The sequence below is a fragment of the Ursus americanus genome, chromosome X (assembly GCF_024610735.1).
Source record: "Ursus americanus isolate L20-20 chromosome X, mUrsAme1.1.p, whole genome shotgun sequence".
Classification (NCBI taxonomy): Eukaryota; Metazoa; Chordata; class Mammalia; order Carnivora; family Ursidae; genus Ursus; species Ursus americanus.
The window spans coordinates 107,875,407-107,888,070 of NC_142164.1; the positions used below are offsets into that span (position 1 = coordinate 107,875,407).

Sequence of the window (12,664 nt, forward strand, 5' to 3'; positions counted from 1 at the left end):
ATCTCCTGAAGCCCTTTGACTTCTGCTTTTTCCCTTACGTTTCCAAAGTGATTCCAAGGGTGTTTGAAAATCAGAAGCAAATAGTATAAAATGGAAAGAAAGTGAAGTGGAGGTCTTGCCCAATAGAAGGGAGAAACCATTTTTAGGAAGGTCACTAGGAAAATGAGGAACAGAGAGCATGATCGTATTATTACGGACATGAGCAGGGTTTCCTGTGCATTCTCATACATACCGATGAAGTGTGTCCTATTGTGATTATCTTCATCCCTGTTTTCCAGATGGGAAACTGAAGTGCGGGTGGGGTAAGGAAGTTGTCCAGAGTTACCTAGTGGTGGATTACAAACGTTGTGCGGAATTAACAAGGGGCGGATTTGGACCTAGGCTGTCTGGGCTTCATAGTCTAGGTTCGTGAGCTACTTATCACACTTGAGGGATTCAGGGCAACGTCACATGGACTGCTGGGGCTGACTCCTGTTTCCCCTGCACCCCGACATCCCAGCAGACCCTCCCCCATCCTCTCATCTTATCTTAGAGTGTCTGTTGAACCTCTTTTTGTGCCAGCTTCCCAAGCACAGGTTCAGGTCCTCATCGCATCTTGGCCAGTCTACGGCAGCAGCCTCCTCTCTGGCCGCCTCATGTGTTTCGGAGCCATATAAAACAATACATATTGTTCTGTGCTAGGGGCTGGGGAGAGTGGGGAGGCCATTTTGCACCCAAGTCCTTATTTTAGGCTCTGTACCCCAGAGAACCTAAACTAAGATGCCAAGCGGGGGGTCGCTAGCTGGATTGTGCGCTGCCAAAGAGTGGTGTGATCTAAAAGAGACTAGGGGCACCTGGGTGGCTCAGTTGGTTAGGCATCTGCCTTTGGCTCGGGTCGTGATCTCAGGGTCCTGGGATTGAGTTCGAGTTGGGCTCCCTGCTTGGTGGGGAGTTTGCTTCTCCTTGTCCCTCTGCTTGTGCTCTCTGTCTCTATCTCAAATAAATAAATAAAATCTTAAAAGAAAATAAAAGAGATTAGAAAACTCTCTGTACCCTAGCCACTAGTGCTCCCACGCTACATTTCCAGATGCCTCTGCACTTAAAATTACCACAAGTAACTCTTGCTAACCCATAAAGTACAGGTGCTTTGGCATGAAAGAATATGTCAACTAACTCACAGTAGAATTACCCTAGACAGGAGTGGGAATCAGGGAGGAGAAGGGCAGGCAAGCAAATGTTGCTTTCCTTAAGCCGCACAGAGCATGCATTCTCTCCAGTGGCAATATTGCCCCCAGGGGAGTGAACATTGGGTCCTGGAGGCAAGAAAGTCTTACCAATTATACAGGGCTGGGACTAAGATGAGACAAGTGAAGGGTCTAGAGCACAAAGTATTAGGAGATGCCCACTCTTAGCGCTGCATCCGTGAGTGTGCACAAATACAAAACATACACATAAATGGAAGGAGATAAAGGGATGGAAAGGGTCAGGCAAATGGGGGGGAATGTGGGGATTTCAAGTAGAGTGGTCTGGATCAGCTTCTCGGTGAAGGTGACATTTGAGCAAACTTCCAAGGAGGTCCCAGGGCTCTTGGGAGGAAAAGCGTTCCAGGCCGAGGAAGCAGCAAGTGCAAAGTGTGAATATGGCTGGCGTGTTGGAAGAATAGCAGGGAGGCCTGTGTGGCTGAGTGAGGGGAGAGTGGGAGGAGATGAGGTCTGCCTAGAAGGTCGTCTGTTCCGTGGGAATGTGGGGAGACGCCATGAAGACGTAAGGGTGTACTGTCAGTCTGATAAGTGTTCAGTAAAGTGCAAGGCCCGCCAAGAATTGCTGATTGTTGGCACTTTGGGAAGTTCTGTCAGCTAGCAGCTGAAGTTTTCTCTAATGATGTCATTATTAATCGTTTAATAAAAACGTTATGTCAGAGTACTTGTTGAGCAGCGTGACGTGAGATGGTCCCAGCTCAAGTAAACACTTTGGGCTGTGCCAAAGGAGAAGTGTTTTCATTCATTTTGTTGGTTATGTAGTAAAATCTGCAAATACAGTTCTTGGAAGAGTTTCTGTTGTTCCAAGCTCTGAAGAGCTAATATAATAACAAAACCATATTGTTTTGTTTGGGGTTCCCATATAGGAGTGCCTAGGTGTGGCACCTAGTTTTCAGTCATCTCTCTATGGAATAGTAATTTGATCCAGAAGAGGACTGCCACCAGATTACAAGTTTCAGCTGGGTCTAAAATATTCATGCCAGGGGGGCTAGTCGTATCTGTTTTAGATCCACTCCTCAAAGATTAAGCCTTTATCTTTCCCATTCAACTTGGGGCACATGTGTTGGAAGGAAATCCTTATTTGTTTGCCCAGGTCTAAGACAACCAGCCACCTCCCATTTTAAGCCGTACAATCCCCACGGCATCAAAAAGAGTGGGCAGAAAAATGAAAACGTCAGAAATGGTCAGCCGTGACCTCGCCTGACTTGGGTGCTGGTAGTTTGTTGCGGAGGTGATTTCAGAAATCAGGAGTGAGGGAAGGAAAAAGGCATTAGGAAAAGCAGAAAAGCCAATAAAGTATGTTACTGAGGTCACTGCTGTAGGCAGTGAAGGCTCAGGGTCATTGGATTTTTTATGTTGTACGTGATATGTATTTGAATGACCATTTTAGCACACACTTGTGGGGTCTGCTAAGCGATTTGTCTGCTGTGATTGGCAATTACAGCTACTATTCCAAACTTCATATTCCGAGTAATAATCGTCCAAGAAATACTCTCAAGTCTTTCCTTCATAGACTCTGCCTCATGGCTCTCAGATCCATTCCTATCTTTCCCCTGCTGTGCTTTCTATGCCAGGGTCCTGACTCCTTGCACTATTTGTGTTAAGTTCCTGCTCTTGAACTACCACTCGTGGGTTCCAGACTGATCTCTGATTGATGGAGACTCCTTAATGATGTCATCAGTCAATCCCAAAATATATTTTTTAAGATTTTACTTATTTATTTGAGAGAGAGAGAGAGCATGAGAGGCGGGAGACTCAGAGGGAGAAGCAGACACCCCACCGAGCAGAAAGCCTGACATGGGGCGCGATTCCAGGACTCCAGCAGATGCTTAACCGACTGAGCCACGCAGGCGCCGCAATCCCAAAATCTTTTTGAACATCTACCAGATGCAGGGCACTGGACTGGATTCCTAAAGGATAATAAAGCATCAAGCAGCTTCGCATCTAGTTAGGAAAATGAGACCTACAGTAGAAAAGTTAAATCTAACAGCGCCCCATAGTGTATGTACGACAAATGTCAAGTAAATGGTGTAGTCAAGGAATAAATTAAGATAAAAAGAGGAGAGAGCCACCTCCGCTGACTTTTGTAGCCAGGGCATGCTGTAGAGGGCCAAAGAGCTGACCCAAGGAGGTTATCTTCTAACATTCCCACGTTTGAAAGGGTGAAAATATGGAATTTCATTTGAAATCACCTGATTTCTAAATGTGGGTAAGTAATTCAAACTTTCAAAAAAATTCAGTGTGATTCCCACTCTGTGGGCAAGATAGAACTTGCCTGGCAGCTGAATTGGGATCGTGAGCCAATTGTATGCGTTTGTTGAATGGCTGGCTCACCGCAGTGGGTGAGAAGTCGAATGTAAAGAACATTAAGATCCTTTCCGATGAGAAGATTCTGGGGTTCTAATAATTCACTCACATATGAGGCAATCAAGGCCTGGGCCTAGAAGGGGGCAGTGGGCATGGGAAGAAGGGACAGATGAGAGAGCGATTAGCGAATATTAATAATAATACCCTACATTTATTTTTTTATTTTATTTCTTTAATATTTTATTTATCTATTTGACAGAGAGAGAGAGACATCCAGTGAGAGAGGGAACACAAGCAGGGGGAGTGGGAGAGGAAGAAGCAGGCTCTCAGCGGAGGAGCCTGATATGGGGCTCGATCCCAAGACCCTAGGATCACACCCTGAGCGAAAGGCAGACGCTTAACAACTGAGCCACCCAGGTGCCCCAATACCCTACATTTATATACTAGTTTATGGTCAACAGAGTTTGTCATTGGAAGCAGGATAGAATAGAGACTCAGAGGGTAGGCTCTGAAGTCGGACTGCCTGGGTTCAAATGTCAGCTGTACAGTGAATTACTGGTGGGGCCCAGTACACCTTGCCCAGACTGTTTCTCAAGCCGTAACACAGACTGATGTTAGTGAATTTACGTATCTCATGGAGTTGTTGGCTGATTCAATAATCAGTGCATATGAAGCGTTAAGGCTGGCTCACAGGAAGCATCAGCCACTGTTTGCTATTGCTATTTATCACACATACATCCTCTCTCTTTAATCCTTGCAATAGCCCCATGGTACAGGGAGAAGAATGCGCCGGACGGATGCCTGGACATGGAGGTGGGAGGTGGGGGAAAGGGAGGAGTCGGGGGTAATGATCCAAGAGTGAGCATTTGATTTGTACACTCAGCTCTGTGGCTGAAACGAACTCTGGGTTTCCAGGCCCTTCACTTAACCCCTGTGGGATATTTTTTTCTATAGAGGGTGTTTCCTTGCAATTCACATTTTCTATAATTTTAGAAAACTGGATTTCTGAGTATGGTAGGAAAAATAATGGCTCCTCAAAGACGTCCCTGTCCTAATGCCTACTATCTGCAAATACGTTACCTTATGTAACAAAAGGGACTTTGCAGGTGTGATGGAAGTTAAGGACTGTGAGATGGGGAGATTATCATGGAATACCTGGGTGAGCCCAGTCTAATCCTGGGAGTTCTAAAAAGTGTTAAGAGGAAGGCAGAAGAGTGAGTGAGAAGGATGCCCCAGGTGAAGGAGTCCCCCCTCCCACCCCATCCCACCGTTGCTATCTTTGAAGATGGAAGAATGAGGCATGAACGAAGAAATGTGGGTAGCTTCTAGAATCTGGCAATGGCTCTCAATTTATAGCCAGCAAGTAAACGAGTACCTTGGTCCTACAACTGCAAGGAACTGAATTCTGTAGTAACCCAGATCAGCAGGACACAGATTCTCCCCTAGAGCCTCCAGAAAGGAATGCAGCCTGTTGACACCTTAATTTTGGTCTGGTGAGGCCCATATTGGACTCCTGACCTACAGAACTCTAACATCACACATTTGTGTTGTCTTAAACCACTAAGTTCATAGTAATATGTTACAGCAGCAACAGGAAGCTAATACACTGAAATTTCCATCTTAAATTATTTGACTGCTGTTACCAGCAACACCACCAAATTTGGCAACTCAGCGGTATAAAAATGATGTGGGGTGATGAGGGAGGAGTACTGGGATATACGGAGTTGGAGAGGCAAAGACAGTAAGGCGTTCACATGGCAGTGCTCAGACCACACTTGGCCTCGTGGGATTGGGGTTGAGGAGGTGGTGGCAATAGCTGAGAAAGAAAGTGCCAGGGAGGTGACGGAGGGTAAGAGACTGTTGAGGAGGCGGGTTTCTTGAGTTTCCAGTTTCTGTTTGGCTTTCATTGTAAGCATATGCATGCCAACTTCCTACTCTTTGTAATTGGAATATGTGCACTTTGTTTAAAAAAAAAAATCATTAGAGTCATATTGAGTGAACTTTATAGACAGATCATAATAATTTTATTTATTTATTTATTTATTTATTTATTTATTTATTTTTTAAAAGATCTATTTATTTTAGAGAGAGAGAGAGGGAGCATGGTAGGGAGGAGCAGAGGGCAAGGGGGAGAGAAACTCAGGCAGACTCCCTGTTGTGCATGGAGCCCCAGGTTGGGGCTCGATTCCACAACCCTGAGATCATGACCTGAGCAGACACCAAGAGTTGGACGCTCGACTGACTGAGCCACCCAGGCGCCCCCAATAATTTTATTTATTGACTTAAATTGAGACTTTAATAAATGAATAATGCTTTAAAATGTGCTCTTTGTAGGTTTCCAAAGGAAAATCTGAAAAATTTAAATGTTTTTCCTTTCTTTGTTTATGAATCCTTGTAACAATGGAAATGTTTTGTCTCCTAAGAATGGCATGGAGCTCAAATGTATGACTCAGTGGAAATGACGACCACCTCTGTGGTTGTAACAAATGGGAAGTGAGTTCGGAGAGAGCCCAAGAGAAACAGGCAGATAGGAAAATGCAAGGCCTATGGGGACATCTCTATTTTGGACCAGGAGGAGTGATGGGGAGGACTGTAATGAGAGACAGAAAAAAATGAATAAAATGTTAGTCACTAAGCAATAAGGCCCCCAGAAGAAAAAAAATGCCAAGAGGAAAAAAAGTGGACAATAACGATTTAAAAATCTCTGGCTTTTATTAGCCGGATTTCCTCCCTTCATCAGTGTAGATCGTTGCTGGGAGCCCTGCAAGATTCTGAGATGGAAGAGGCCAGCTCTGCCTACGGGTCAGTGGATTTGGCAGTGAAGGAGGTTTGAACCACTGGCGGCTATGGTCAGCCCCTGGGCAAAATTGTAGAGGCAGCAGTATAAGCCTTTGTTGGACTTAAACATCACTCTCTACCCCTCTTTGCTGGTATTGAACTCTTCCTCAGTGCCTTCGTGCTCTTCCATGCCTGTGCCACATTCCCGGCCCACTCCACCTCACCTACCCACACTGATAAGTGTCATTCTCAGAGTAGCCCATATTGAATGTTGATTCTTCCCATTACTTTTCAACATGACCCAGTATGGTAGGTCTTTACTACATGATGGGAAGAATTTGGCCAATTGGAGGTAATTCATACTAAGGTGTGAATGACTGATTTTCCCTTAGTGCTCCCAAGAGTATTTTAAGTAATTAAGCTCCCGTTAATAGACTCTTTAATTGGTGGAATATTAAAGTAGCCTGAGGGAGATATTGAAGGACAGAGATTAAGAGGGGGCAATTCCAATTAAATTGGGGCATCGAGGCGCTAACTACTCTGCATACATTTGCCTTGTTGTCTGCAATTGGGAACTTGTGCAATCATTCAGTCTTGCTTTCAAGCGGAATTGCGTTTTAATGATCCCAGAAAATAATCATTACCCTACCACTTCAGGAAAACAGGCTTCTGGAGCCTACCAGGTATGTTTCACTGTGCAATTTTAGTTTCCAAACATACATACTCTTTTTTGTTAAAGATCAATTTATTTATTTTAGAGAGAGAGAGAAAGAGAGCACTTGAGAGAGGGGCAGGGGGAGGAGAGAGAATCTCAAGCAGTCTCCCCACTGAGCAGGGAGCCCGACACGGGGCTCGATCCCACAACCCCAAGATCATGACCTGAGGCGAAATCAAGAGTCAGATGACCAAACGACTGAGCCACCCAGGCGCCCCCAAACTTATTATTTTTTAAATTGTATTTCAAGATACCACTATAGAAATAATCTTTCCTTTGTAATTAAAAAAAAATTAAAAATTTTAAGATAATACTCCACATGGGTGAGAGTTTGGGGAAGTAACACTCATGTGCTGTAGAGGGTTGCATAAATTGGTTTGTTTTCTGTAGGGCATTTTTGGCAATCAAAATCATGGAATTTCTGACGGAAGCAGCCAAGTACGTATTGCAAAAATTTAGCCAAAGATATTTATTACAACATTGTTTATAATCATGAAAAATTGTGCCACTAAAATGAAATTCGTTGTGTAAATTAATGGTACATCCAGTCAATGAAATGCTATACAGTGATCACAAGTTAGGTATCATGGAAAATTGTTTAATAATATAGAAGAATATTCAGGATATAGTGCCATGAGAAAAATCAGGATACAAATAGTTTATGTGATATGATCTTTCTCACACACATAAATACATATATACATATATATTCATATATCTATATATATATGGATAGGAAAATGAAGAGATAGAGAAAGCAAAGCATATATGCCAAAATGTTAATGTCATTTATATCTGGGTGGTGAAATCATAGATGGTTTTAATTTACTTTTTTGTGTATTTGTAATTTATCTGAAGTTGTTCGACGAAGTGCATATTGTTTTTTGGAGAGAAAAAAGTAGAATTTCTTTTAAGGACTCTGAGCATCCTCTGAAAGAGAGTGACAGCAGTTCTTGTAGTTTATAAACCCAGAGGCATCAGATGTGGTTTAACTCCTAAGAATGAAGTAGCGGCTTACTAGGTATAATACGAAGGCTGTGCTAATAGATACACAAAGAAGCAGAGTTCATGGAAGTTTCATTTACGCAGATCTATACCTTTACTTTTACAAATTCTTTTCTTTTTTTACAAGATTTTTACTTAGAGAGAGGGAGAGCACAAGTGGGGGGAGGGGCCAAGGGAGAGAGAATCTCAAGCCGACTCCCTGCTGAGGGGGTGGGGCTCGATCCCACCACCCTGAGATCCTGACCTCAGTGGAAACCTAGTCCGATGCTTCACCAGCTAAGCCACCCAGGCGCCCCTTTCCTTTTACAAATTTTATTGAATACTAGCCAACAATTGAAGTTTTCAGTCATCATTTTAAGTTTCAAGTATACTAAATCATTGTATAACAGAATAGAGAGAGTACCATCACCAGTTAAATTGGAAGAATTGCTTCACCGGAGATGTGACTAGAGAATTGAGTCGAGAAGTACTGATGAGGCTGTTGAAAATAATTGTAAATTAATACACTGCCCTCTTTTGGTAGCTGTTTGCAATTCATTTTACATTCGCTCCTGTTAAAGATGTTCATCTACAAATTCATGCACAAACTAAACTAACTTTAAATCACCTTTTTCCTCAACAGAGAATGCCGATAATTCCAGTTTGTTATCACCATCTGGTAAGACTGTTATTTCATGGCTTTGGGGAATTTCAGGACAGTATTCCAGAAGTTCTCCATGCAGTACAGCATGTAGTCAGATATAGCAAAATTGCTTTTCTCCACACAGGTTGATTCAGTTGTGTCATTAAACCTACACCTGCAAAGTCAATAAACAAGAGGACAGGCAAATTGGTCCCCCTACATTTATGGACAAAGCTGAGGAATAAAGTGTGGGTTTTCATCTGGGGGACTGCTTAGGTTCTTCACCATTATTTTTAGTACTCTAGTTCGTAGGTCTCCTGTAGAGTATTGAGAACACAAACCTGCTGAATGTTCCTATATATTTGAGGCATTAGATGCTCTCTTCAATATACTTCCTCAGTCACTTTGTAAATTTTATTTATTTATTTTTATTTTTTTAAAGATTTTATTCATTTATTTGGCACAGAAACAGCCAGTGAGAGAGACAGCCAGTGAGAGAGAGACCAGCAGGGGAATGGGAGAGGAAGAAGCAGGCTCACAGCGGAAGAGCCTGATGTGGGGCTCGATCCCAGAACGCCGGGATCACGCCCTGAGCCGAGGGCAGACGCTTAAGGACTAAGCCACGCAGGCCCCCCCTCCTCAGTCACTTCTAAACAAATACTTTTCCAAGGACTTCTGAGGGCTTAGCCCTCTTGAGAACGGGAAGGCAAATAAAGAGACGTTTTTAACTAAGACCCTCTTGGCAGGAACCAGGAATAGAACCCACATTCGAGACTGCTAGCTGGAACCGGAACTGGAACTCAGGGATAAAGTGGTCCAGCCCCATATGGTGCGACTTGATGAGATAGTGAAGCCTGAGTAACTTACCTAAGGTCGCACAGCTCCCTGCCCCCATTATGCACAGGTGGCACGTGGCTTTTCTGCCTCCTCCTTCTGCGTTCTTTCTGGTATACCATATGTTGTAGAACAATCTTTTATGGTAAGGAGTGAGTCAACTCACATCCTATCCTTAGCTGTATCAAAATGAGCTGCTGCTGTCAATTCATTTAAATAAAATTAATAACGATAGCTATAACTTCTTGTGCACATACTACATGCTTAGGAGTCTCTAGACATCCCACTCAGCTTCCAGTCTTGCAGTATGGGAATTATTATATTCACGTTCTAGACGAGGAAACTGAGGGTCAGCGAGGATAAAACTTGCTCATGTTCACACGTTCTGTGGACCCAGACTCCTTGTGTTTGAACTGGGCCACTACCCTTCCACCCTGTTGCTAGCTGTGTGACTTTGGGCAAGTTTCTTCACCTTTCTGTGCCTCAGTTCCTTCATCTGTAAATCGGGGAATAAAATAGTACCTGTTTCATAGAGTAGTTGGAAAGATGAAATGAGATAACATATGCACCTGACCCAGAGTAAACCCTCAATAAGTAATAATGATCATTATTATGAGTAATTAAGTAATGGGGCAAAGATTCAAACCAGAACTGCAAGCCTCCAAAGCCCAAGCTTCTTTGTGCCAATTTGCCCCCTTGCTGTTAAGCTCCTAGGGTAAAATGAACCACTGTATTTGTCTCCTAGTACAGTAGCCATCATCTGACTTAATCATGGTGATATCTTAGCAAAATCCTGTTTGCATGGAAATAGGGGGCATGGACATTTGGAGGCACACACTGGTTCCAGTCTAAGCCTGAGTTCTGGGTGCCCTGGGGGAGAGTGGCACTAACTGTGCACATCCAGGGACCGGCAGGGGGGTGTGCACTCAGGCCTCTCTCACCGTTCATCACCTTTCAGAAGAATTAATATTTGCTAATTAAAAACCAGCTTTTGCCAATGATTTTGTTTTGCCCCAACAGCAAAGGATTCCATATCCACACTTTGAATCTTATTGCTCAGGAACTGTCTTATTTCTCAAGAAATATCCTTGGTGGGGCGCCCGGGTGGCTCAGTCGTTAGGCGTCTGCCTTCGGCTCAGGGCGTGATCCCGGCGTTCTGGGATCGAGCCCCACATCAGGCTCCTCCGCTGTGAGCCTGCTTCTTCCTCTCCTACTCCCCCTGTTTGTGTTCCCTCTCTCGCTGGCTGTCTCTCTCTGTCAAAATAAATAAATAAAAATCTTTAAAAAAAAAAAGAAATATCCTTGGTAATTAAAAAAAATGTAGTAAATGATAAAATATGGAAGCAATAATGTAGGACAGACAGGGTGTGTGTGTTTCAGCCAGCGCATGAGCAGTCTAAAACAGACAGGCCTGCCAAGCGCCTTGACACACCCAAGTGTTGTCCTTACCCACTGAATATCAGTCTGCCTACTGTGAAGCTTGTGTTACTTGTAAAATGTTTGTGTTAACTTTTCCTGTGTATACGTAGAAGTCAAGCCATAGGATCTTTTTAATATTTAAACATGCAAAATGTGTGTAGTAGCTTGACCTCTTAGTGTAAGTGGATTTACTCCATGGAAAATTTATAACTTGATTGATTGTCTTAATAGCAGCCATATTTTAAAATAACTTACCAGGAAATCGTGTTAGGTGGTACTGTACTGAGTGATAGCAAAGTTGTCGGTTTTTTTGTTTTTTGTTTTTGTTTTGGTTAAATCCTCAATTCACGATGGTAAGAGTTGCGGGCGTTATTATAACAGAATGGAGCCAATGTGCTGATATGTTTCATAATTGTAGTTTGACAATTATTCAAAGTATAAAATGTTTTCTAGAATTCTCTGGCTGAAAAAATTTGAAAGTGGTATGTCACATATTTTGCTGTGGTTTCTGAACTTATTTCCATAATATTTCATAGGTAGGAACAGGCTTTGAGGGATGAGTCTCAGATTCTTCGTCTGTAAAATGAGACAACTGCACTCTTTTTATTTCTTGAGTTCTTTCTCTGTAATTGTCTGGTTAAGTGTATATTCTCTGAGTGATTATGGGGCTTGCAGATTCATATTGGTCTGATAGCATGTTGTCTACTTCTTTCCATAATTCTATCTCAAAAGTCTTAACTTCTTAGAATTCAATAAATAATTGTTTCAAAATATTAATTTGAAAATTTTGTTGTTTTTTTCCTCTTACAGTTGAATCATCTTTTGTTGGTTTTGTCCCCTACACCAATGGTACTCCAGGCAAGATTTTGAAAAAATTCAAACCTAGATTTAGCCCAATTTGTTAAATTTTGGATTTAATTATACCTTTCTATTGTTTTTTTTCCCCCTCGGGACAAAAGAGGTTGAAACTACAAGCCTAAATGGTAAGAATTTTTCTGAAGCGAGTGAAAATTGATAACCCTTAATATGAATATAAGTGTAGTGAGTGGTGTTGAAGGTTTTCATATTCAAATAACACAAAAGAAAAAACACCCCAAATCAAACAGACCCTCAGAACTGTCGACCCTAGAGAACACCCTCAACTTTCCGGTTAAGTGAAAACATTCTTATTATCATGGAGGGAGGCCAGCCCCCCACCACGCTAACTATTCTGTGAAAAAGAAGAAATATTGATGACACTTTGAGCATTCCGTTTCTTTTGCTTTCCAACACAATGCCAGCACATTTTATATGACAGATTCTTTAAATGTGGAAAACACATCCAGTGACTTCAATATGATTCAGCATGGATTTGGAGGCACAGAGTGTTCAAAGACAGCCTTTTTACAGATGATTTTATCAATTTTTAAGGAGCACGCCATGAAGGAAAAAACCTGGCTTCTTTATCCTGCCGGAGAAGTGGGCTGTGTTTGAGGGAGGTGGACAGGGCACATTCTGTGCCTTCCACTCTGTGGGTAGACAGCCTCCATCTTTGTGCAGCCCAAAACCAATGCTTTTCACAGTCCTTCACTTGGTTAAAATAAAAATCTCACCATGTTGTTGGTGGTTAAGGAACTAAAGAATCCTAGATGGAATTCACACTGATCGAAACGGGTTTAAATTCATATTTGGTCCAATGGGAAAGGCTAGATATTATCGTTTTTATGTTTAATTACTTTTTCAAGTGAAAGAACATCTTCAAAATAG

At 42.5% G+C, this 12,664-nt stretch overlaps 1 protein-coding gene across 4 annotated transcripts in view; it reads left to right on the forward strand.

The window, feature by feature from the left end:
* ADGRG2 (adhesion G protein-coupled receptor G2) overlaps nt 1-12,664 on the forward strand; it is a 126,501-nt gene that overhangs the window by 69,677 nt on the left and 44,160 nt on the right. For 2 of the 4 annotated variants that reach the window (XM_087859388.1, XM_087859387.1), the window contains exons 4-6: nt 8,666-8,701; nt 11,729-11,776; nt 11,878-11,901. In XM_087859388.1, coding sequence (XP_087715514.1) covers nt 8,666-8,701; nt 11,729-11,776; nt 11,878-11,901 — 108 coding nt within the window. The remainder of the gene's footprint in view (nt 1-8,665; nt 8,702-11,728; nt 11,777-11,877; nt 11,902-12,664) is intronic. The other 2 variants (XM_045804052.2, XM_087859389.1) reach the window with 1 other exon arrangement.